This window comes from Grus americana, chromosome 5, assembly GCF_028858705.1.
Source record: "Grus americana isolate bGruAme1 chromosome 5, bGruAme1.mat, whole genome shotgun sequence".
Taxonomy (NCBI): Eukaryota; Metazoa; Chordata; class Aves; order Gruiformes; family Gruidae; genus Grus; species Grus americana.
In genome coordinates this window covers 32,360,646-32,386,351 of record NC_072856.1, presented here as the reverse complement: position 1 = coordinate 32,386,351, position 25,706 = coordinate 32,360,646, and the positions used below count along the sequence as shown (strand labels likewise).

Below are 25,706 nucleotides of genomic sequence, written 5' to 3'. Positions count from 1 at the left end.
TGCTTCTCAAAGAATCAGCACAGATACGCACAAGACATTGACCGAGGCACAAGCAAACAGTGCCACAAGGTGGCCCAAACCTCGTCCTTTCGCAACGACCGTTGAGTCCTTGAGATTACTCAAATCCTTCACCCCCTCCAGCCAATCTTTTATAATCAGTGCCTTTCACATCCAGCCCACATCTCCATACTGTGATGTTCACCTTGAACACTACCAATCAAGTTCTGATGCCAGCATTTAAAACAGCACTTAGAGACAGCAGTAGCAGCGTACAGTGGTTTCCCTGAAGCAGCATTTTGACTACACTTTTTTTTTAACCACAGCTACAGAAGTCCATGTACTGGATTGTCTTTGGTTTTATTTTCCAGCTTCATACCACAGCTTCAGAACCATGTGTTCACATTCAGCTGACCATTGTTCTTACATACTCCATTTAGGATTTTGGTAAGTATTTATACACTACAAACAAATTCAGTAGCCAAAATGGGACACACCAGCAGTTCAAGGAGACGTTAATTAAAGCTTGCCAAGCAGGGAGAACTTGACTATGGAATGAGAAGGCTATTTCCTCCTCATCCCAGTGTGCCTAAATGTTCATACAAGAACACCTGAAGTCCTGTTTCAACCTCTGAGCAAAATGCAGTGGAGCCCATAAACCACTGTGTTGTATAATTTTAGTACAGATTCGAACACTCCCTTTTAATTAACATTAGAAGAAAGTTAACAGTTTGATCAGATTCCTTGACAATGCCTATGCAACACTTCCTTGGTGGTTTGTAGTTATCTGGCAAAGCTAGGGAAAAAATTCAAGCAATATAAGAAAAAGGACTCAAGACTGAAATTTCTTTGCAGAACTGTTATATTCAAGTGCGGGGCTGGCAGACAAACTGGCCTTTTGCGGTAGTCTTGCTGCAACTCAGCCACATGGCACATGACAGCTCAGCTGGGACTCAAAAGCCCCACACTGCTGCAGGGACTTGGATGAAGAGGCCAAGTGGGTTGGTTTCTGCAGGGAAGCTCCCAGCATAGAGGAAGGCTGCTATGCCTGACAGACCACATCTCTCCGTGTGTCCCACTGATACCCACCCTGCTTCTGCAAGACCTCTGTGCCTTTTCTGGCTTTACTTTCTACCCGATTTCTGCTTCCTTCCCATGGGACCCCAACATGGCAAAGCCAAGAATCCACGAATACGTCTCTTGCATAACAGCAATTTGCAGCCAAAAGGCAATACCTTTGCCATTCGAGCGCGTGACCAGCATGCCTTTTTGTGCATCAGCTGGCAACACTCTGTGGAGGAGCGTAAGCAGAGCTGCATAAAGTCTTCTCTAAATTTACTAGAAACCCTTCTGAAGAGTATTATTTACACAACAAAAGAAGAAAAAAATCCACATAATCATGGATTATTACCCACTTTTTGAAATTAAATTTCCAAACTATATTCCCAAACTTTGTACTATATTTGCTATATTTAGAAAGAAGGAAGTGAAAGAAGCCTTAAATATTACAAATCCTCCTTCCTTCCATGTTTTATTGTTCAGTGATTTAGAAGTTTACTAAAACATGCTGAGGATCAATGAATGCAAAAGACCATTTGGGGTAACTGTGAACACACTATTTCATGTGCTGTATTTGGACTCTCGTACAGCCTATGTACTTGAAACAGCAAATATTTCACCAGTTAACCAAGTAATTTCTTTCATACAGTCTCCAGTTCCACCTAGGAATCCCCTTGCTAACAACTTTTAACAGCAGACTGCTAGTATCTCAATCATTCTAGTTTTAAAAAAACACCTTTAAGAACTCAAGCATTTTCCTGCACTAATGAATGTGAAATAACCACAGAACCATCTAACTTCGACTATTTCCCATTTAACAGCTTGATGTCCTTAAATTAATAACAGCAATCTACCTTGAAAACTATCTATGAACTCTAAATTTTAAGTGACTCAGGGAAACAGAGCTTCTAGTCTATTTGCATGAATGTTATTAACATCCAGAGTAGTTCTAATGGTCATCAAGTGCTTATTACTAGTTAGACTAAAGTAGCTGAAGTAGGTGGCTGTGTTAAAGATGAAAAACCAGCAGGACTTATACCTTACACTGCTGCTTCTCCATTCCCAGAAAATGCTGTGTTTAAATCAGCCAGCCCCAGCTGTGTTCCCCGACTTCCCCCTCCTCCCCAACCCAAGCAGTTCTACTGACCCAGGTTCAGCCATCATTTCCTTTAAATTTCATTACCTTTTCTTTAGAACACTGCCCTCACACATTCACTATGAATAAGAAGCAACAGGTTTTCTTCAGCCCTTCTTTTCTCATCCACTCTAAGTCTCTCCCAAAAACTTTTCCCACAGATGTTGTTAGCCACGGATATATAGACAACCCTGCTCTCAAGCACAAGTATAGCTGTCTTTCCAAAACTCTGCTTGCCTTTGCTAAACCTTCTCTCTTTCTCTCTTCTTTCTCTGGAAATACTCTGTCCCAGTAGAGGAATGACATGCTTAGCATTAACTGCACTTCTGCTGCACTTTCCCAAGTAGTGTACACATAGTCATCTGGCTGGTGAGCCCTAAGATCTGCCTATCCTGCCCATCCAACCCGCAGCAGGAGATGGGATACAAGTCTAATGTGAACTGCCACACTCTAACAACTGAAAACATCTTTTCTCCCAGCACCACCACCATCAGGAACTTGAAAAGTTGAGATAAACACATTGTAAGGGCAAAAAGGGCAGGCCTGGAGCTGGCTGTTGGCATGACATCAACACAGGTCTCCAGAGGCATTCCCAAAACTGGACTCCAACTCTTATTGCTGTAGAGATTGGACCATCCTACTTAAAATACTGATACTCAGCAAGAGCTTCTAGTGTCCACATAATCACAGAGTGAAGCTCTTAGGGCTTCTCTGGGCTCAGTTCAGAGCTGAGCAGAGCCTCTCACTGCTCTAACTGTACAGCCTCCACTACCTCAGAGGAGAACACGCTTGTGCTTGGTGTTCTGGTGGTCTGTCCTGCAACACCTGACAACCCAGCCAGAACAAGGGCAGTCGGAGAACTAAGTGCCAACATTCATTTCCAAAGGGAAGAGAAAAGAAAAAGAATAAGTAACACCAAGTCCAACAGCTAGTTCAGAGCAACCGAGGGGACACAGCTGAATTAACAAATATCAGTATCTGCTGACACAGCGCAAAAGCAGCAATTTTTCTGTGACAATTGCTTTTGTGTCACGGCAAAAAATACAAGCCAGGTAAAAATGCTAGGCTGCTGAGAGGTGGTGATGAGGGATGAGAGGGAAGAAAACTTTACCAAAGGGAAACATGGCTGGAAGACTTGGACACAAACACAAGTATGAAAGCTTGGTGAATGATCTGCAATCATTCACATGCCACTTTGAATAAGCACCCTGCACGCTTAGCAGAGTTGCTCTTTACTAAGAGTGCCAGCCTAGGAAAATTGCTTTTGGCAGCCAGGTAGGAGGTATACAGCTTGCTTTATAGTGAAGTTTGCCTGCAATCAGTTACAGCTGCAGCAGCAAGGACAAAAGCTTTCAAATTTGACAAGGAAAGTCATTCTGAGTCTGCACAACATTGCTCTTCATTTAAACCAGTGTACCTTCTCAATGTACGTGGATCCTTCTTCAAGGAAGCTTTGAAAGGCCTGGAGTCCCCTTCAGCTGCACATGGGGAGAGACAGAGTAGAGCTCCATAGAGGACACACACCAAGCACAGCAGCACAGCTGCGGCATGAGTCTGCCTAAAGCTAGTCACGAGGAAAACCCTCAGGACAAAGGTATAGTTAAGGCCCTCCTTCAGACTTCTCCACATAACCCTTCCCTTGGGGCCCCAGCCTGTGGAACACTGTCCCATTAGTAAATTACCTGCTCTTTCTTTCAACCTGAGTAGAGAAAGATGACTTCCAGAGGTAAAACCCACACCAATAAACCAGGAAAGAGGAGGGGAGGGAGACTGGCTTATAAAGCTCACCTGAGCTGATTATTACGCTTGTATCAGCTTCTGCCAGCAAGAGAACAGATGAAGTTTACTGACCATTCATAGAATCTACTCAGTACTACGCAACATGCTGATAACATGTATTTAAAAAAAATAAAATCAATGCTATACACTATCAAAATGCATATGTTAAACAGATAAAGAATCCAATAATCAGGAGATACCAACAGTTACTGAAAAATCATAATCATGAGGAGAAGTTGCCTCTGTACCAAACCCCATTCACTATTTTCCACCAATGATCTCATAGAAGAGAAAACCAGTACTGCTAAAGATAGTGGACTGGTAAATAATACAGCAGACACAGCAGACAGAGAGTAATCCGGGCCTGTCAGGGCGCACAGCCAATACAAATAGGAGATGCAGTCATTCAACAAAATGAAGTCACCTTCACCCATACCATGCAGGTCACATCTGGGTATGGATGAGAATTTAGAAGTCAGGACATACAGGCACTTAACATTCATGTCTAGTGTCACACTGTGGCCAAAAGGGATTGCTCTTTTGATGTACAAACTGGAATTAAGAGAATTTACCTCTCGTGTGGCAATGGTGTTTATTCTGCGGTTTACAGATTCCTTAGGGCACTTGAGAAGGCAAATGAAGAAGGGGAAAGCTGTATACCACTTCCAAGAGATTTGTAAAAGTTATTTAAGAAAAGCCAGCTCTTAGGAGTTGGCTTAAATTTGCTTTGCATGTGTCTGCACCTTCACAAAAGAAAAAAAAAAGGGTTTGCAAATAAAAATGATATGGAAAACTTCTAGTATATGGTATTGGCATGCTCAATAGTGAGACTCTGCATGTGTTTGGGGTGTCTGGATTTTACAAAGCAAAGCAGAAACACCAGAAAGGGTACAGAAAGCCACAGAAACTACTCCAAGAGAGAAAATGTCTTACACTGAGAATCTTAAATGGCTCAGTTGGCTTCATTTCTTAAAAAGAATGTCAGAGGTAAAGCAATTACAACACATAAATCCCCTCACAGGGAAGGACTATCAATTATTAGAGGCCTCTTTAATCTAGCACAGAACAACCTAACAAACCAGTTGTTGGAACCTAAAGGCAAACTGAAAGCAAGGCACCTTTCCCTCCCACACGCTCCTCTCTAGTTTGTTTTAATTAAAAAGTGCCAGAAGTAGTGTATCCTCCTATCTTCAGATCAAGTCTGGCTGCTCTTTCTCACTGTTATGCCTAAGTCAAATACGTATTATTAGCACATACAATTCAGGAGACTCTGAGAGACACAAATGCCTAGAATATACAGGAATTCAAACCAGATGGATTCGTCTTTAAACTATGGATATGAAAATCCAGGCTTCAGCAGGTCAGTAAGTTCACAATAAGGTTGAAGGAACAGAGGAGAATGAGAGAGAAACATGGAGACTTAAGTTTCAGCAGCCCTCAGGATTAACGGCAAATGAGTGCTTAAAAAACCCAAACTTCTAAATTACAGTTAGGATGCTTTTTATGTTTGTCTTCAAGATTTCAACTTATCTTTTTTTCAAAACCCAGAGATTTAAGTTGTAACAAAAGCTATTTACAAGTATTTACAAGCTGTCCTCATTAGATGTTTTTTTTTTAAATTTGCTTCTTCTGCAGTGACAGAAAATGTGTATACAGTATTCAGTGTAAAGATGAAACTCAAGGCTACAGAAACCACACAGTGGAAGAAACTTTGGAAAACACACAAAGCATAGGTGAGACAGTCTAGCTGCTGAGAGAAAGTAATATGAGCCACAGCTCACAGCAGAGTTTGGGGTTGAGGTGTATTTTCCACAAGGATTTTGTCAATAAATGGGACAAGAAGTGGATGGGGATTGGGAAAGGGATTGTTTGACACTCCTGAGGCACTGGTTTGAAGGTGGCAGACAGAGAAAGGTGTTCCTGAGGGTTAGACTGGATGGTTTAAATTCTGAGTAAAAACCACTATTCAGATTTCTGGAAAAGCCACTGAGTTAATGCTGTGGTATTAAAATTATTCAGTAACTGTGAAAAGAAATCCGAAGGAACACTATGCACCAGAAGGGCCTTTTCTTGCTCAGCAAGCCGCATCAATTATCCATGCTGACTCTTGGGTATAACCCTCCCCCCATAACAAACTGCCCGCAACACAGATGGCAATCATCTCCGAACAGTATCAACATCCCAAAGCTGAAAGGTAAAAAACTCACAAAAACACAAAAACCCAAAGGCTTTGCTATCTCTGCTTACTTCAATGGGAAATGAGTAAAACTAACCACTCCCTTCTGCAAGCCCTCATCCTCCTGGCCTGTTCCACTTACTCTCTCCACAGAAACTCGACTCAGGCAAGAACTAACAAGAGGTTTGTCCCAGACAGACCTTTTTCTTACTGTCTGCATCTTTATTCTGATGGCTGTGATACAACGGCATCAACTTCTAATCATCAGTCTTAATCCACGCATGTGCTCCATGTGGACACCACAGCCAAATATTCAGAGCAGGTCACAGACAAGCGAGCTCTTCATTTGCACCTGCAAAGATCCGTCCGAACAGCAGCCCTTCTGCTATCATGCTATCATGCATAACTGGTTTGCAGGCAAGTCACTGCATGTATCGGCCCAGGCCATCCAACACCAATATACGTTCACCAAACCTCAAGTTTGTTCCCAAAGTCCCCTAAGAACATTGAGCAAAATTCCTCCTGTTTCCTCTTCCCCTTACAGTAGAGCAGTTTATAGGCCACAGCAAGATTTCACGTGGTCTAAGTGCTCTGAAACTCCGTGGTGATTTAGCAATGTCATGTATAACGGCATACCGTTTCTATCTCCAGCAGACGGCAGGAATACAGCCCTGAGCAAACACACAATTTCAAATAGATCAGCAATGCCCTGCTAGAATAATAAAGAATACAGATAAGTAAAGCACTGAGGCACCACTTTTTCTTTGTTTGAATACATATATTGCATATTGGATTTTTTTTTTGGCACTATACAGATCAGACCACGCATTTTGCTTTTCTTTTACAAAAACAAGATAACACATTGATTTCTTGGAGACAAGAGAAACAGCTCTTACCCCACAGAGCTCATGTCAACTGGGGCATTTAAAACCATTCAAATCACAGTGAGGAGATGAGATCCTCCACGTAAATTCAGCAACACGCTTTCCAGAGCAAGGGTCTTTCTCTTTGGTTTACTCGCTGAGCCTTACCCTGCCAGTCTATCTCCTGAACATCACATCAGTCCTCACAAACAAGCAATAGCCAGGGTGACCCCAGCCTGCTCTCGGCTTCTCCCTTTCAATCATCATAAGATTTTGTGACTGCAGAGAGCAAGTTAGCTTCTGCAGAAAACTTTATCTAAAGTATTCCCCTCAAAAAAAATAACCCTCAAACCAGACTTTTAACCTGAGAGATGCAGACTTCAACCCACTTGACAGGTGGAGGGACTATTGCTTCATTACTACTTTAAAGACTCTTCTGCAGCTTCAGCATGCCCAAATCTCTTGCCACTGCTTACCTTGTGATTCAGTTGCCTGCCTGTCTCTCTCCAGTACACTAGCATTTTGTGGAAAGCTTTCTCTTACAACTCTGACCCAAGAATGAGCAGTCGTTTTGACAAAGTCTTCTTCTAGCAGCAGGCTATCTTGTGTCTTTCCAGAACTGGTAGAATATCTCACCAATACTGCGTATGACTGTTAAATCAGCAGCTACACTGATGATTTTACCTGTGAAACCACAGATTAGATTTTAAACATTTTTCTTAAGGCATTTATTTAGCAACAACCAACAAAAATTCAATGGAAAAAATAATATACCCTCCGCATTGCTTCTCTTTATTCATGGTTCAGACAGGGATCATTAGTTTCAAGAAAAATTCAGTGGAAACAAGGCAAAACCTCTGGTGAATGTTTCTGATTTAAACCCACTCCAACCCCCACTCCCTTTAACCAAAAGTCACATCTTAAAACATGGAATAGATGAGTGTGTTTGAAAGTTCATGGTGCAAAATAGAGGGGGATGGCAAAACCTCCTCAGATTAGTAAAAAAACCAGCTATCCCACTCTATACATGAACACAGTCATCTCCCTTCCCCTTTTCCTCTCTGCTTCCATTCACCCTGCAACAAAATCAATATATAAAGAACATCAGCAGCAGCTTATGATAGGCAATGATCCTTTTTGACATCAGTCTGTGATAAGAGCGTTGATTCTCTATCTTTAAATTACGTCATAGCTGTGTAAAATACGCAGTGATATCCAAAACGTGAACTCTTCACATCCGCTGTCGATACCTCAGCAAGATCCAGACCGCTGCCGCAGCAAGCGCCAGGCCTGGCACAAGAATGGCTGCTAGAGGAAGCCCACCTGATTCTCCATCGCCTCGATGACCCACAGGGCCATTTTGTGGCTGCAGCTACAAGGAAAAAAAGAGTATTTGTGTCAGAGCCCATCACAGGAGAGCCCCCAGTGCTGTGTCAGGACCAGGTGGTTCTGTAAGGATGTGCAAGATGGTTTCCCCCACTCCACACATGGGAGGGTTAGAACGGCTTTGGATGGACTGAGCGTTACCACGGGGTATCACTACCAGGCACCCTCTTGCTTCTCTGCCACATGTAACAGCTGGAGTGGGGTACATCTCATACAGCAGCAGCAATGACACACACATACACAGTCACCCCTTCATGCGCTTCCCACCACACCACTTCCTGGTGTCTTTACCAGGAAAAGGGCATCATTAATTCTCTCTGTTCTTCTTACCTGCCCTGTACGCTGGTCCAGAAGATTTACTCCTTTACTGAGGGAAGTAGAAAAGGGGCCTCAAACCACCTCTCCCCACCAGCATGCTTCAGGCTGATCAATATTTCCTTTGTCAACTTGCAATGCTAGCCAGGGATGTTCAAATTACAACAGTGGATTAAGAATTCCCCTCTTTCTACATCCAAAATGGTGCCAGTATATTTAAACTATAGCAGCCCACATTTGTTCCTTTGTGGTGGGCTGCACATACATCTCAATATTAACATGAGTGATGACCTCTGAAACAACAGGGAAGTTTTGCCTCCAGTATGATTTTGGCCTCTGAAACAAAACTGGAGAACTTGAGATTCTGTCTTCACAGACAAACCTTTGCCTCTGAGAAAGGAGATCTGTGAGAAAACACACCATACTCCAGCAAAACAAAGACCTGGGGACTTCTCTGAACTCACCGCTTCACTGACACTGTTACAAACAAGTAATGCACGGATGATTACAGCCTGGTCAACTAGAGAAGGCCATAGTTCAAACAAAACCTTTATAGGCATAATTCACACTGAGCACCTGGACGTGGTATTTTTCTGAAAGAAGAGAGCTATCAATCATAGAAACCAATCTAAACTGAGCCAGAAATAACCCTAAGAAACAGGTAAAACATACCCTGCGCTGAATTTTCAGAGACACGTCATAGCCTGCGTTCCTGAATAGTTCCACAGCATCCTTGTGCCGCAAATCCTTCAGGTCTTTGCCATTGACCTAGCAAAAAAGGAAAAGGAGACCAATTGCTGAAGGGCAAAAAGCAAATTTTTAATGATGCAGGCTAACATAGGAAGGATAGGAGATAAAAATCTTCCTCTTTCACAAAACTCTGCATTTGGGGCATGATACTATAATCAGCAAGATCCATATTCATCCATTCATATTATAGATGTATTTTTATCTGTTGAGAGATAACATGAGAAACTCCAAGCCAAGACACCGACGTACTGAAATAACAACCTAGAAGCAAAATCAGAATATGAGAAGACAGTTGTGTCAATAGCAACTTCTTATGCTGTTGCTTTACTGGAAACAAATCAAAGGTGTAATTCTGACAGTTAATGAAAATAAAAGAGCAGCTACAGAAGAACTATTATTATTATTATGAGTCCCTTTCCCACATTGTTCCCTCTACTGGTCTACCTTTGCAAACTTTCTGTTTGAAAGAGTGCTGTAAACATAAATCTAAAAGCACATTGATGCAACAAAACAAAACAAAAAAAGACTTACATCCACTTGAAAGTGTTAGGATTTTTCTTAATTTAAAATAATATCTCATGGCAGAAGGTTTTATAACCTACTTGATTTCATTCAATAACTGATGATATTCATCCTAATTTTTTCTTCTTCATCCCCATTACTCCTAATTGTATCCCCTGAGATCACATCCAGTGCCTCCTTTCTCTTGATATTTAGACTCCCCAAATGCAAGTATGTAAATATTAAACTGTCAAGAAAAGACAGGATAATATTCTCTGTTCAAGTTAATATTATTTTCTGGATCAATAACAGGCTCCAACTAGTGCAAGGCACTCTGTAGAGGTTAAAAAGATTACATGTGGAACACAATAAGCAATTATAAAATAAAATTAAGGAGTATTAAAAGATCATGTATCACAGTAGGAGAGGCTACTTCTTCACTCATCACTTTGTAAAGCATATTGTCTTGTACGACTGCCAACTGTCTGAAGAACCAGTGGGACTGAACCTCAGTACTTTAAAACATTTTTCTCCAAAGAGAAGCAGCCTGTATTATTCCTGATGAGCCGAAATGAAGAGATTTATGGCCTAGAAGTTTTATAGCCTAAACATTCCCCTGAGCAAAAGGATCAGTAATCACGGACTACCAGTCAAAAAATGGAAACTTAGAGGTGGAAGACCTTTATTTACACATGTGTAAATGATGATCCATTGTGAGCAAGAGAAGGTCTGAAGGTACTTAGGGAGGCAAGTCACAGAGGAAATACAAACGCAGCACCAAGGAGCGTTTCTGAGACAAATCAAGAAGGCAGAAGAGATGGGCCCATGTGTAGAGGCACTCATCTCCCTAGTGCTCAGAGCTCTCCCCAGATCCCCAAGATAGCTCCTCCATGGAGTTTGCTCAGCATCATCTAATTGCATTTATCACCTCCTTCGCTCTCTGTGCACTGCGGTGGTAAACCTGCATCTCGCATCACATCACTGACCACAGCATTTCAAGAATACACGGGGCGATAGAAGAAAGGGCTTACCGATAAAATTTTATCTCCTTCTTGTAATCGGCCATCAAGGTAAGCTGCCCCATCCTTTTTGATCCGGCTGACATAGATGCTGTTGTCATTGGAAATGTACTGCTGATCTGTCCCACCAACAATGTTGAAGCCCAGCCCTAAGGTAAGCCAAAGAGAAAGCTGATGAGAGAAAGCTCAAAGCTTCAGACATTCTTGCTGTTGTTGGGGACTGTACCCTCCCATATTGTCCTGTTTTCTCCACCATGCTAAAATTCACAGCACACCAATCTGCATGATCCTTTCCAACCATCACCATCTAGAAAGGTTATTCTCATGAAACTGGTCTTGAAAACAGAGGAGAGACCTGAATGCCTGAGGGCCCAGATGCTTTATTCCATAAAGCATCCATGAGCCATTTTGAGGTGGGTGTTGGGGAATACCGAGGGAAATGCCATCGTTTCTGAGATGCTGATTCAGCCCTCAGCAGGAATATACCTCTTCAGCATAGCATGAAAGGAAAGGAAAGCATTCTGCATTTCACAGGAGGCTATAGTAAATCATTACCTTTGAGCAACAAGAAATCATGCCTGACAAGCATTTCATGAGCTGGGAAACAAGAGTTAGGAAAAGCAAGGAGCATTAGACCTTGTCTACAGATGAGAAACAGGCAAGCGGAACTGTGCTACCAGCTCGAGGGCACCTGGAGCTCAGAAGGCTCCCTTTGCACATCTCAGGAGCTGGAACTGGCACCTTTCACCTCCAAGAATAAGATTAGCTTAGAATTCGAATTGTATGTAATCACTTTGTTCTGCTTCAGGGATTCAAAACATGACAGGAAATAAAGACAAAGTTCTGGGATTTAAAGCAAAATGAAAAGGAATACACATACATTAAACAGAACTGATGTCTCTTTCACATTTTTGTTATGTTTTGTATTGTTCTTTAAAGTAAGCCTCGATTACAGATCTTTAGCTGGAACCAGCTGCTGGATTAAAGTGCAGTTAAAGATTAAGACTTCTTGTTTCATCAAAATCCAGAAGAACAAATTTAATTCAAAAACTGGAAAATCACAGGTTATGAGAGTAGATTCCCCACTGCACATGCAGCTAGGTTTCTCTGTAAATAATATTATGTGACAAGGGATGGGAAAGATTCCCTAAGAAGAGGCTTGCAGTGAAAAAAGAAAGGTCAAGGAAAAGGAACAACAAAAAAAGAGAAGCAAATATACAATCAAAGTAAATGGAGGAAAAATAATCCAAAACCTATTGTCAAGAACACCTGAAGGCAAATTCTCCCCGCGTTCAGCAAGGCCAATTTATTTATTTTCTCTTACTTTCTTACTTTCTCTCAAAGCTGGGACTAGAACCTTTGAGAAGGAGATCTGCAAATGAAAGTAAAACCACCTTGTGCCTGCTGGGAAGCAGCATTTTAAATCAGTCATAGGAGATCAAAGGATATACAAGATGAGTCATGCTATTTTAAGTGTACATCTACAGCTGGGAAGTAAAGAAATATTAACAGCAATCTTGCCACACCTTTTTTTTTTTCCCTCCCCTTCCTGGCAGCTTCAGACAAATGAGCAAGAAAATGGAAGCAGCAGCAGATTGAAGAAACACTCACATTTCAGCTAGACTAATATCTATCCCAGAACGGAACAGTTGTGTACTGTAACACACCCTTCAATGGGAATTTAAACAAAAAAAAGAAAGAAAAAAAAAAAGAAAGAAAATCCACAAAATTATTTGCCACGAAGCCAATAACCTGGGAACAGGGGGAATCAATACTACAGAAAGTATAAGGTTTAATCAAGATTTATTAAAAAGCCAGAAAGAAAGAATCAGTTTCAGAATACAGTGATTCTCTCTCACATATATAAACCATACTCGAATATATATATATATGAAAGAGTATACATTTTGCAAGTTTTCACCCACAATTGGAAAAATAATCAAAAGTCACAGCTTTCATCAGCAAAGGCAATATAAGATAGGAGCAGATCTTCGTGACAAAAAGAGGCAGCAGTTCACGCTAGACCAAGTACTCACAGGGCTTTTTCACTGTGTCTTTCCTTTCCAGCACTTAAACTTCCACTCTGGCTAAAAATATCTTCCCTGACATTCCTTGAGCTCTCTGCTATTCTCTCCCTTCCAGTTCATGCAGCCTTAGAAAGAGACACAGCACAACCAAGAGAAAAGGAGCAAGGGGAAGAAGAGAGCACGTGGTACTAAATCCCTTGTCTACAAGGGACCAGAAGTGGAATGGCAGAGCTCTGGTCTCAACTTCTGAACCTCTCTGAGGCTGCAGACCTCCCTATGCCTCATTTACCGCCCTGAAACTTAAAAAGTCCCTCAAAAAGACATTTTAAAAAATCATGATTGGCAGGATTAGGAAAAGAGAGATTGAATAATATTGCAAATTGAACTGATGAAGTTATTTAGTCTTCCGTAAAACCAGATTTTTCTGTCTAATTTCAGCATAGTACTTCAGAAGGAAATTTGAAAGAGAGACATACACACTGTTTGCCACTGTAAATATGTTCACCTCCTCAGCAAACTTTTGCCAGAGATGTTTAGCATCAGACCTATTTTAAAAAGTTGCAGTCAAAACTCCGATTAGAGAGATTACGGGATTACACTGTGCTTTACAGATAACAGCATTTTGTTCCTTCCACAGAAATTAATAATTCACATAGTAAATGCATCAAGGTCATAAGGGGCTGTAGGACCTTCAAATCAAGTGGCATAATTAGAAATCTAACTCTAAAAGTACACAGCCCATCTTAATGATGGGACAAATGCTGCTCATGGTAATCAGATTTAAATTGCCACGGCCACGTTCAAGACCTCTCAATTCTTCCCTTCAGCATCCCTTTCCACCTCCCTCAAAATTTTAGGTTCCCAAATGTATGGAAACAGCCTTCCCGTCAGAACCAGCTTCATTTAGCAAATAATTTTCACTGACAAGCATGGCTTCATTAGCTTGGGCTCGTGGCTCTACAGGCAGGGCTACGCAGGTTTCGGAGCAGTGGCCGCTCCGGTGAGCGGGGTAGGCAGAGGGCTGCCCACTGGGCTCACCCTTTGGGTTGCGATCTCTGGCACGGGGGCCAGGACCGACCCCAGCCCTGCACGGGAACTACCTTCACCCCAGAGAAAGGAACATGGCGTGCACGCCAACCACGAGGGTGCTGCGGGTCCCTGGGGGCCCGTGGAGCCAAGGCCGGTCAGCTGCCGCACCCAGCAGTTGTGTGGACAGAAGGGCTGCCATGGTTTCTTTCATGCTCATTTTAATTATAGAGAAGGCCTCGTGCACCAAAATACAGCTCTAGCTCCAAAACCTCCCTGGAGCCTGCACTTCTTTGGAGCCAGGATTTTGCTCCAGACGCGTACATTTGGTGCTAACTTGCCACGCTTCTGAAAGTGCGATTTGAATGGCATTATAAATCCTGTAAAAATATGAGGGTGGACAGGTGTCTGCAGGTTTCCATGAGAGCACTCGCTGCTGTGACAGGAAAAGCAAAGCCAAAAAAATGCCCCCCACACTGCCATGTTCCCCTTCCGCTCCAGCCAGTGCTCCTCTCACTCACCACCCCGAAGCGCTCCCTAAAGCCACCCCGAACAACTAGCACGAAGCTGACAGTGTAGGGACCGTCACTTTCACTAAGGCTTTTCCAAACGCCCCCTGATTTTGAGTATCCAACACGGCTGAGTGCTCAGCACCTGCCACCTCACTTGAAAGCAACAGGAGCTGCACCGGAGATGGCAACTCCTAGGAAAACCAGATTTGGGCTGTTTCAGCCGAGACACCGGCCGCAGCGGGTGCTCCTGGCCGCCGCTCTCACAGAAGACAAAGCCTGACCCAGCTAGCTCTCCCTCACGCAGGTCACGGTCCTTTCCCACAGCAGTGTGTCCGCCGCGGGCACGCCGTGGCAGGAGAGGTCGCTGGGGCCGGGAACATAAGGGCTGCCACACCAGTTCCCGGGAGCGGGCACCGGCCGCGCCGCCGGGACCCCGTCCGCCACCACCCCTCGCTCCCACTCCGGCCTCCCCGTCCCGCCGGGGGCTGCGCAGGCCTCGGCGCGGCTGCCCCGGCCCGGGAGGCGCTGAGGGCCCGGCGAGAGGCGGCCGCTCCCGCCTTACCTGAGGGTTTGCGGGTGAGCCTGATGACCTCCTCGGAAAAGCCACCGCCCGCCACGCTGCCGTTCATGCTGCGGCCTGAAGGTGAAGTCGGCTCCCGGAGCAGCCGCTGTCGTTTCCTCGGCCGCCGCCGCCGGAGGGCCGCGCCGCGGAGCGCTGGGAGTTGTAGTTCGCGCTCGGCCGCGCCGCGCCGCCCGGGGACGGGGCCCCGCTGCCAGCCAGCGCCCCCGGCTCGCCGCGGGCACCCGGGCCTGGGGGCGGCGGCGGGAGAGGCTGCGCCCGGGAAAGAGTGCTGGAGCCCAGCAGCGGCCTATGCCCGCGGGACCCGGCCCTCACAGCCGGCCGGGGGGGGCCACAGCGGCCGCGCCATCAGAAGCGGTGCCAGTACATGCCCGGAGAGCGGTACATCCTTCGGGCTGCGGGACCGGGAGGTGCAGCGGCCTGCAGAACGGGGCTTCTCCCTCCTGTCTCCTAATGCCCCCTGTGATGGGCTCACACCGCACAGGTAGAAGAGGACTGGGGAGCCCTCCATGTCCGCACCATAGCACAGCCTCCTCTTGCCCGCCGCTGCTTTCCCCTGTCCCTACACAGCTTCGTTGCCTAGTTCTACTTTGCTCCCCGCAGTGGAGGTGGGTTTCTGGTTAAGGAGAGAGTGATGTTTTGCTAGGGAGGGGTAGCATGTAAATGGAGAGATGTGTGACCTGCTCCCAGCCCTTTTAACGGGAGCCGATGGGCCACACAACAAACTGACAAACCGATCAGTGATGGGCAGAAGCAAACGCCCAGTGCAGCTAGGAAGCACAGAGAGCATCCATGCCCAGTCCCAGTCATCCTGTGATGCAATACAGAGGTAGCATTGGTGTGTAGTAACACTATTGCTGCATAATTCTGAACCACAGATAGCACATGGAACTGCTGTGCTGACCACCGCTGCTGGGAACAACAAATACTTAACTCTGTCCTGCCGAGGGTGTTCGATTTCCTCAGCGCTACAGAACAGATGATCACCTAGCAATAAAAGGCAAAGTAGTCCAACTTTCTGTCTAACATAGGAGCCACTTGAACTTGGGACTCTCGAACCAACAGATTATTGGGAAAAAGATAGCAAGGCAAAATTTATCCCTATTTATTTCCTTATGAAACTTTATCCTTATCTGTTTCAGCACGCTACAAGTATGGCAATACAGATAATGCCAACAGGAAACAATGAACAGGGCACAGTGCAATTAAATCACCTAACTGCTTGGCACTAGTGAGACACTCATGTCTACACGCTGCAGGAACTTTTCTGAAGAAAACAAGGACCAGGCGCTCTGGTCTTCAATGTTACACTACTGATTTGTTTGTTCTGTATTGCAGTATGGATGACAAATATTTTTGACTGTATTAGTTCCAAGATTATCTACACTTCCAGATTCTTGAATTTAATAGGGAGAGCCAGCCTGGGTGCTGGATCTCTGGGTTAGAATACAAGCATGCCACATGCCTTAACACTACAACATTAATGCTTAGCACTCAACTGGGAGATGGGTATTCAAGCCCTCATTATACCTGTAACGATGAGCAAAACCGTGGCTTGTCTACCACAGAGGGCTTCCTAAACATTAAGCCCAGCGTGCAGTTTCACATCTGTTTCAGTCCAGTTTCCAGTTATGTTGTCCTGGATATCTATACTTACATTTTGCCAGTTAAGAACACTGAAAAGCAAACTTGTACGATGGCCATCAACTATTTTTTCTCCAAACTCAGGTTCTACTAATACCATCCTTGGCACACTCCTTGAAGATACACACTGTTCCTTAGAAGCAGTTTTAATGTATTTTAGAGATGACAGTCTTGGCTTAGAACAAAAACAATTCTATCTTGATCTAAGATAATTTTAAAAGTCTTGTTTAGCCAGGAAGAGATTTCAAACAAGAAACATGGGTAAATCATTTTTACTTACTCCTTGGCAGCTCTAGGCTTCACCCACCACTGCTGACCCAGCACATGTTAACAGCTACCTAAGACTTAATACCTTGCTGCGCTGGCACAAACCATTTTGTGGGTCTTCACAGTCAGACGCTTCCCTCCAGCACCGTTTCACATACTAGACTGACCAACATCTCTTGGGAGATGGTACAGCAGCATTTGCAGGCTGCCTCTTCCATGTTCAGGTGACTTGTACATTAGCCAAGTTATCACATCCATTTAAAACATTTAAAAAGGCAATTAAAACTAGGAGAAAAAAAAGGGGAGGAGGAACCAGAAAGATTAGGACTGAACTTAGACTTGTGGCTTCATACCACAACAGAGTAATGGAACATTTCTAACAGACCACTGGAAATATCAAGTTATTCGTTGCTATGGTGAAATCAGAAATAACAGTATTTTCAAGGAGAAAACCTTAGGAAGGGAGCTCACATGTTTTATAAAACGCAGACAAGGTTTGTTGGGATGCATGTTTGTCTTGCTTATACAGCCTAAGCAGAAATAGAAGAAAAACATACAGAAATATTCCTGTCCAAAGCCTGCTGAAAGCCTCCTCCCAATTAAGTCATGTTTTTTAAGATCAATCTTTAAGCACAGAGAAAAATGGAAACTACAGCTTTTTTTTTTTTTTTTGCTTTGTCTCTTTCAAAACTGTGTTTGCAAGTAAGCTTTGTAGCATAAATTGCACTTTCATTTACATCTCTGTCTCTTCAGTATGCATGTCTGTAAATAAGAACGCTATGACTCTAAGTGTTTCTCTGGTCTCAGCATAGATCTAGACTCGGCAATTTATGGTATACTATCAATCAACAACAGCAGGCCATCAAGGTGGCACCCTGAGACTTCTGCCACTGATGTTTATGTATTTAAAACGCAAAAGAAAAAACTCTGCCAGTAGAAGTTGTGCATAGCTAGTTGGAAGGTGCTGGGTGTAGTGCTTGTGTTACTTATCTCCATCTTTCACCTAATCCACATCCCCCTTGTTTGTCACGTATCCCTTGCTTCTCACACCTGAATTAAGATTGTTATTTCTCAGAGGAAAAAAACCCCTCTCTTCCCTGTCCCCCCCAGCCCTCCCCCTCCCAAAAAAGTCTCTGGTTATAAAGAATAAATTTGGGGTGTTATCATGTCTTTTGACATAAACACAGGATTAAATTTTCTTCATCTAATCAAAGCCATCCATGTTGTATCCAGATAACAAGCATAGACCGCTGAACAAATAACATGTTACCTCATTTCCCAAGACAAATACAGGTAACAATTTAAGGACTCATTTGCTTTAGACAAAAAGCCACGATGAACTGTGAATCACATCCTTTGTATTTCACATCCAATCATAATGTAACCTGCTCTTTTTGGATGCAGAACACAATCATTTTAAAAAAAATGTACAGGAAAATGTGTATTGTAAAAACAGAAATGTCATACTTGGGAGGCAGCAAGAGTTTATCATCATCATTTGCAGTCACAAACATTTTTCTTCCCAAATGTTGCAAATGATGGGGTACTTATCCTGCCTTTATAGAACGTTTGCTAAAAATGTGGTCTTTGCTTTCCAAATAATTATTTTGGTAGCAGACAAGTGCATTATAGCCCTTAATCCAGAAACACTACTCCATTAAAATAACATTTTCACTGTAAATCTGGAGAACAGACTCCTCTTTATGCTGATCTAGTCACTGCTATAATATAAATAATAAAAATAAAATGTATTGAATGGTATTTCCATGTCCCTCATGCTTTATCGATAAGTTAGACACATTTTATCTCCTGTTAAAAAATGAAAAATACAATGCTTCTGCATGGCATTCCATAGAGCTGCAAGGACACATTCAGTCATAGCTTACAAAGCAATCACATAGTAAACCAAGAGGAAACCTCCCCTCGAGATAGTTAGATAAAACATCTATCAAATATTGCAGGAGTTCTGGTTGGAGGAGACTTGCAGAGTAGTTCAAAGTATTTTAGAAATCCAGTTAACTTGTGCAGCCTCACAGACAGCTCCTCTTAGCGACAATAAAATACGTAGCACTTCTGAGAAGAACCCAGCAGTCAAGACATTGGAAAGTTTCCAGAAAAGAAAGACAATTTGTTCTTGTGAAATGTCAGGTTTGGTGTCACTACACTCTTGACGTACATCTGACAGTTCAGAAATGTAACGCTTACTGGCCTGATCTGGATACTTCGCTACTGTCTCACAAAGTGAAGACCCTGTTCCCCATGATCTACCCCCCTCCTAAAGGGCTACCTTCCTGGAAACAATCGGAAGGGCTTATGCCACAGACACCTGTGTCTCACTGCAATACCTGTTTCTTGCCTGCTTGCGTGTCACAGATGTGAATTAAATGGAGGCTGCAAGAGCAATTTTTTCTCTTTGGTTATTAATGAACGACAGAAACAAGAAGTTCACAAACATCTCTCCCCCTGAATTGGGGAAAACATTAGATGGAGGAGTAAATTGGAGCAAATAATTTATTTACACCTGTTTTAAGAAGTTTAAATTTGTAAACTGTTGATATGAAGCATAAAAGCTATACCTACAGTTTACCTAACTACTTCAGTTTAAGAGCTCAAGATGCAAAGAACAGCATGTCTTACTGCCTGCATTTATTAACTTAAAATAAACAAAGATAACACTTACTTTGCATTTAATGATATCACATGAGATTAGAACTATTCAGAACATGTTGAATTATCTTGATGAGCCTCTGCTCAAGGGAGATTTCCCCAGGAGCATCCAACGCTACTGCTTGTTGTTCTTCGGCAGGTGCTTTGTGGAGGATTTTGACTCACCAGCAGGTGTTCTCCTTTAGGAACTGCTGGCGTTTCCAGTATTTGAAACAACTTCTATCTTCTGTGGAACTGGGCCTTTTTCCTCCTAAGCCACCCCACTATTTTCCGTTTATAACACATGGTAAAGGTTACTCCAAGGATACAGAGAAAAAGAAGACTAAATAACGTTACTCCTATTTTTGCTCCCTGAATGGATGGAGGGGGTCCACTGTCAACGCTACCTCCAAATCCTTCCCGTTCACAATACGGAGGAGCCCAGCCATACCTGCAGTGACAGTTCTTATGATTGTTACACACTCCTTTGTCATGACACTTTGACACATTACAATCGTAGTTCAGCAGTGATATGCTGGTACATGTCCTGTTGATACAAAGCATATCACTACCACATGGCGTGCCATCTTCCACAGCTCCCACATCAATTATTGGCATCCCTATGTGATAGTCGAGACCCCAACACTTTTTATCTCCAACAGGGGTTTGGACTAGTGTTACGTGGTTCTGCAAGAAAGGCAATTTGTCTATGTTTTCACACTGGATCCTACCACATAAGATATTCTCAATACTGCATTTTATAAAATGGATATTGTTACGAATACCACAATTCCCAAACCGGTCACCTCGAGTATTCACTGCTTTGAAGCAATCTAAAGGAGCAGCCCTGGCTCGTTTGCCAAAGAGATGCTGGCACTGTTTTCTGTGAGAAGAACATTTTCCTCGATAGCAATAAGCACCACCTTTGCAAGGGGCTCCATCTTGTACGTACGCATCCGGCGGGCACTGAGGGGAAGTGCCATTGCAATATTCTGGCAGGTCACAGTTGCCAGTACTCGATCTGCAAAGCGTTCCTGCTGGAAGGACCCGACAGCTCTTGCAGCATTTTCCCGAAGCACAGACTGAACCTGCAGTAAATGTACAGTTTGGGTGACAACAAGGATCCTTTCTGCAGTTTGATTCTGAACCACAGTCACATTGCTCCCTGCTTTCTACTATCTTATTCCCACAGTATTCATGCTTCAAGGTGTAGAAAGTGCCAGGTGCTGGTGGTTGACGAAGGCAGTTGGCGCCACGCCCAAGCAGGTTAAAGTAGTCTTTGTAACTGCAGTCACTGAAAGCATCAGTGTCGGCATCGCTTTCGTACATAATACATTTCTTCCGTCTGCATTTACAGCCCTGTTTATCATGGCTCATCCCAAGAGTATGGCCCAGCTCATGGACAAACGTGGTAATAAATGAGGACAACTTCCTATCAGTGAAGGAAGCAACTGCTGATGACCACTGGTTATCACACACAGACCCTAGAAATGCCAATCCCAGGCTCTTTCCAAAACTCTGAAATGCAAATAAGTGAGCAGTATCATGGCGCATCCGTGGAGACAGGTCTGACTTTCGCCATTTGTTAAAGTCGTCAAGTGCCTTGGCGACAGAGTTAGTAATGTTTATAAGGTTACTTTTGGTCCAGATCTCCAATCCCACAAGAAACAGCCGAACAGAAAGCTGTTCGTACAGAGCGTCCCCAATGTTGATGATTTCTACAACTTGCCTCAAGACTTCAGATTCGTTCCTGCCCGACTTCACAAACCGCACGTTGTCCACGACCACTACTATCTTCATATACCTGACATGTGTCCACCAGTCTTTCAGCATCTCCTCCTCCTCCATGATCCAGGAGGCCTTGAACCAGGGCAGGAAAGCCTTTTGGTGCTGCAGCTGCTCTGCGGTGAGCCCGCAGGTGGGGCCCATGGGGCTGTTGGCCTCCTCCATGCGGTAGAGGATGTGCCGGAAGGCTGGATCATCAGGGATGGGCTCAATCTCATAGGTGCCATCCTCCACCCAGAGCACGCCGTGGAGGCCCCTGCCGCAGGTGCCGAGGGCCACCAGGGAGCTGGGGCTCCCCTGCACCTCACCTTGGTAGAAGCAGTTGTCCTGCACAAAGGGGTGCTCCTCCCAGCGGGCCCCGTCCTTGCCGTAGGTGACCAAGGTGAAGGGGTGGGAGACCAGGCCCCGCCGGGGCCACAGGCGCAGCACCCGCGGCCGCCCCTCCACCTCCAACCAGTAAGAGACGACCAGGGGGTTGGTGTTGGCCCGGGGGCTCAACTGCCGTGGCACTGTCACCCACATGGCGGTGACGCGCAGCTCCCCAGACAGGTCCTCCGGGACAGCAGAGCACCCCGCGAGGCCCAGCAGCACCAGCAGCCCCAGCAGTGCCCCCATCGCCACTGGCCGGTGCCACCCCACACCCCGCTTTGTGAGGGGATGGAGCCTGTGAGGGCCCTGCCCCAGGGATAACTGCCCTCAGGCCTCCAACTGCCCCTCGGTGGGAAGGGCCGCAGCTGGGGACGAGCGGCAGCATTGCGGCTGCCTCCGCCCTCCCCCTGTGGAAACGGAGTCCTGCTGCCTGTGGGTACATCTCAGAGGGCTGCGAAGGCGCCTCAAGACATCCATCCCCTGCTCTTTGAGCATGTACGGAGGCTCTTGTGGGGAGGAACAAATAAATCAGACTACCACAAGCACATTCCCAGCTTTTTATAGTCTTCATTTTCAAATTAATGGGCATTTCTCCTTCTGAGCGGACAGTGAGGAGGGGCCTCAGCTCAGCTTCACACTCCTTGTCACGGATGTTTGTGTTGAGCAAAGGGATCATTTGGTTAGACCACAGGGGCGAAAATCTGTTTTAATTGCTCAGAGGGTGGCTTTTACTTCATTCACGTTTTTTATTAAAGGACAATTTGGCAGTGGAGGTCAGGAGCAGACTATTTCAGCTCAAAAGAGTATTTGGAAAATGAAAAAGTACAGACATACTAGTCTCCTAGCTGCTTACTAGGACATAGCACTCCTTGGTGTCCCTTCTCAACATCTGCCTTACTATAGCTACTACAGCTATACACACACACATACCACCCAAGAAAAAAGTTAGAACCAGGGAGGAATTCACTTCCACTATGTTCAATAATACAGAGGCAAACTAATAGCACCAAGTATAAAACCACAAAGCCTATCTACACCACAGCTGCTACATTCCTGCACCAACGTGCCTTAGTTACAGACATCACAGCCCTTCTAAAGGTTTGTGCTTGCAGAGCACCGGGAAGAGGGCGCTTACAAGTACATCTACCACTTGGCTGCCATCCCTGTTTTAAGGAACAGCTCCATCAAAACACAGCTATAACACAGTGATCTGGACTGTGGTAAGGCAGGATGTCCTGTGCAGCACAGCTATGCACGCTGGTTTTTTGGCACATAGTGCTGGGATTCAACATAGCCACAGCTGTTATCTTTTGGGAACTCTTCACATCTTTCTTTTCAGCACTGAAAGCATATCTGGGATGAAGTCCAATCTGCTACGGCCCTTATCTTTCTCACCTGCAGGAGGTGCACCCTCCCACCACCCCATCTCCATCTTGGGGATCCTGCCTTTCGGCACCAACTTCTGGGTGCTGACCCTCACCCTGGCACAGGCAGCGACACTTAACATTTCAAACTGCCCCAGACAGGCGCTGCCCCTCAGGAGGCTGAGGGGAGAAGCTGGCAGTGCTCAGAGTGCCTCACGCCCCAAGGTCCTGAGTGGGCTGGTACCCTGAGCTGGGCACATGGCAGACCTAACCAACAGCTGTGGAGTTTACCAACAGTTGTCCAAAGGGGCTTCAGATTCTGTGCACTGGCACCTTGCTCATTCAATTGCAAGTGTGGCCAGCACTAGTAGTGTACAGCTTGTAATACAGTACCTCAGATTAAAGGAATCAAGAGGAGGGTGCCTGCTTCTATTAGGATCCTTCTAGACAGACATCTAGAGGGATCCTTCTAGACATCCATAACTGTATATTGTTTGAAATGTTACTGCTTTATGTAAAAGTGAACACACCCGTGATCTGTGTTAGCCTTAGATTTGTTTTCTTATTAATTTTAAAATCATAGAATCTATTTTCTGTGAAGTCTTTTATGTACAGTTAGTTGTTGAATAATTGTCCGCTATTTTTTAAGTATCAGTTTTGCATTCAGGGCTGTGAACTACATCCGATTATGTCTTTTGAAATAAATATAACTCAGACCACAGTAACTACAATAGAAAAATTCTGTTACGTAATCTTTGTGTGTAGCGTATGTAGCACTATTTTAAAATGCATACTTGTGCTAGGTGATCAAAGTTACAGAAAAGGCCCTACTAAATTACTCAGCCAACTTGCTGGAGACATCTTACCCACCCACCCACCCCCGATGTTGCCTACTACTTTCTTTCAATATAAACATAACTATATAATTAGGACTACAAATTACACTGGTGCCATCACTGAATTTATGGCAGGTTATCCTTGGGGGGAAGTGTCAACGTAAGTTTGTGACACTGTGGAACACCTAAGCAAGCTGTTCAGCATCGAGGTTACATAAAAATGGATGATACTGCTGTGGTCAGGTTACCAGAGCCTTGCACCTCCACACTCTGATCAGGTAAAGATCAAAGTGGAGGGAAAACTTCTTATTATATGACAATGAATGGGTTGGAAGAAAAAGTGACTGACCTTACAGTAGAGGAGGAAAAAAGTATCAAAGCAATCTGTAGGTACTTCGACTGCAGAAACATGTTTGGCAGGTGTAACAGGCTTTCTTATGATTCATCAGTGGGTTTCAAATTTTTTTTCAATCTTGTAGCCCTCTAAAATTTCCAGTGAAGGTGCAAGCCCCTATGGAATTGAATCCTACCAGCGAGAGGTTTACTTTTCTCACCTTCTGTTGAGTCTTTACAGAATGGTATCACAGAATGACAGAATGGTAGGGGTTGGAAGGGACCTCTAGAGATCATCTAGTCCAACCTCCCTGCTAAAGCAGGATCACCTGGAGCAGGTTGCACAGGATTGTGTCCAGGTGGGTTTTGAATATCTCCAGAGGAGGAGACTCCACAATCTCTCTGGGCAGCCTGTTCCAGTGCTTTGTCACCCTCAGAGTCATATTCAGGCAGAACTTCCTGTGTTCCAGTTTGTGCCCATTGCCCCTTGTCCTGTCACTGGGCAGCACTGAGAAGAGTCTGGCCCCATCCTCTTGACATCCACCCTTTAGATACTGATAAGCATTGATAACATCCCCTCCCAGTCTTCTCTTCTCCAGGCTAATCAGAGCCAGCTCTCAGCCTTTCCTCATATGAGAGATGTTCCAGTCCCCTAATCATCCTCATAGCCCTCCACTGGACTCTCTCCAGTAGATCCCTGTCTGTCTTGAACTGGGGAGCCCAGACCTGGACACAGAACTCCAGATGTGGCCTAACCAGGGCAGAGTAGAGGAGGAAGATAACCTCCCTCGACCTGCTGGCCTGTTTAGAAACAAGTCACAAAACCCCAGCAGTCTTGTGGACCACAGGTTGAAATCCATTGTCCTGGCAGAAAGAAATGAAGCCTTCTGATTGTTGGGAGATCAATAATACATCATAACTCATCCCACTATGAAAATTTTTCCCCACCACCCTGTCGTGGTTTAACCTGGCCGGCAGCTATATCAACCACATAGCTGTTCGCTCACTCCCCCCTTCCCAGTGGGATGGGGGAGAAAATCAGAAAGAAAAAGGTAAAACTTGTGGGTTGAGATAAAGACAGTTTAATAGGACAGAAGTGAAAGGGGAAAAAAAAAAATATAATATTAATAATGATAAAAGACTATACAAAACAAGCGATGCACAGCACAATTGCTCACCACTCAGAGCCAATGCTCAGCTAGTTCCTGAGCTGCGCACCTCCTGGCCAACTCCCCCACTGATATACTGAGCATGCTGTCACATAGTATAAAATATCCCTTGGTCGAATTTGGGTCAGCTGTTCTGGCTGTGTCCCCTCTCAGCTTCTTGGGCACCCC

General features: G+C 44.5%; 2 protein-coding genes across 2 annotated transcripts; both read right to left on the bottom strand.

Moving 5' to 3' along the window:
• Positions 1-7,780: 7,780 nt before the first annotated feature.
• On the bottom strand, positions 7,781-15,424 carry SYNJ2BP (synaptojanin 2 binding protein). The gene is made up of 4 exons (XM_054827222.1): positions 15,108-15,424; positions 10,993-11,129; positions 9,383-9,478; positions 7,781-8,381 (listed from the first exon to the last, which is right to left on the bottom strand). The coding sequence occupies exons 1-4, from the start codon at positions 15,172-15,174 to the stop codon at positions 8,241-8,243; spliced, it is 441 nt and encodes a 146-aa protein (XP_054683197.1). The 5' UTR covers positions 15,175-15,424; the 3' UTR covers positions 7,781-8,240.
• Positions 15,425-19,668: 4,244 nt separating this feature from the next.
• LOC129207075 (disintegrin and metalloproteinase domain-containing protein 20-like) lies at positions 19,669-22,082 on the bottom strand. The gene has a single exon (XM_054827447.1). It carries the CDS (start codon positions 22,080-22,082, stop codon positions 19,923-19,925), a length of 2,160 nt encoding a protein of 719 aa, XP_054683422.1. The 3' UTR covers positions 19,669-19,922.
• Positions 22,083-25,706: the final 3,624 nt, after the last annotated feature.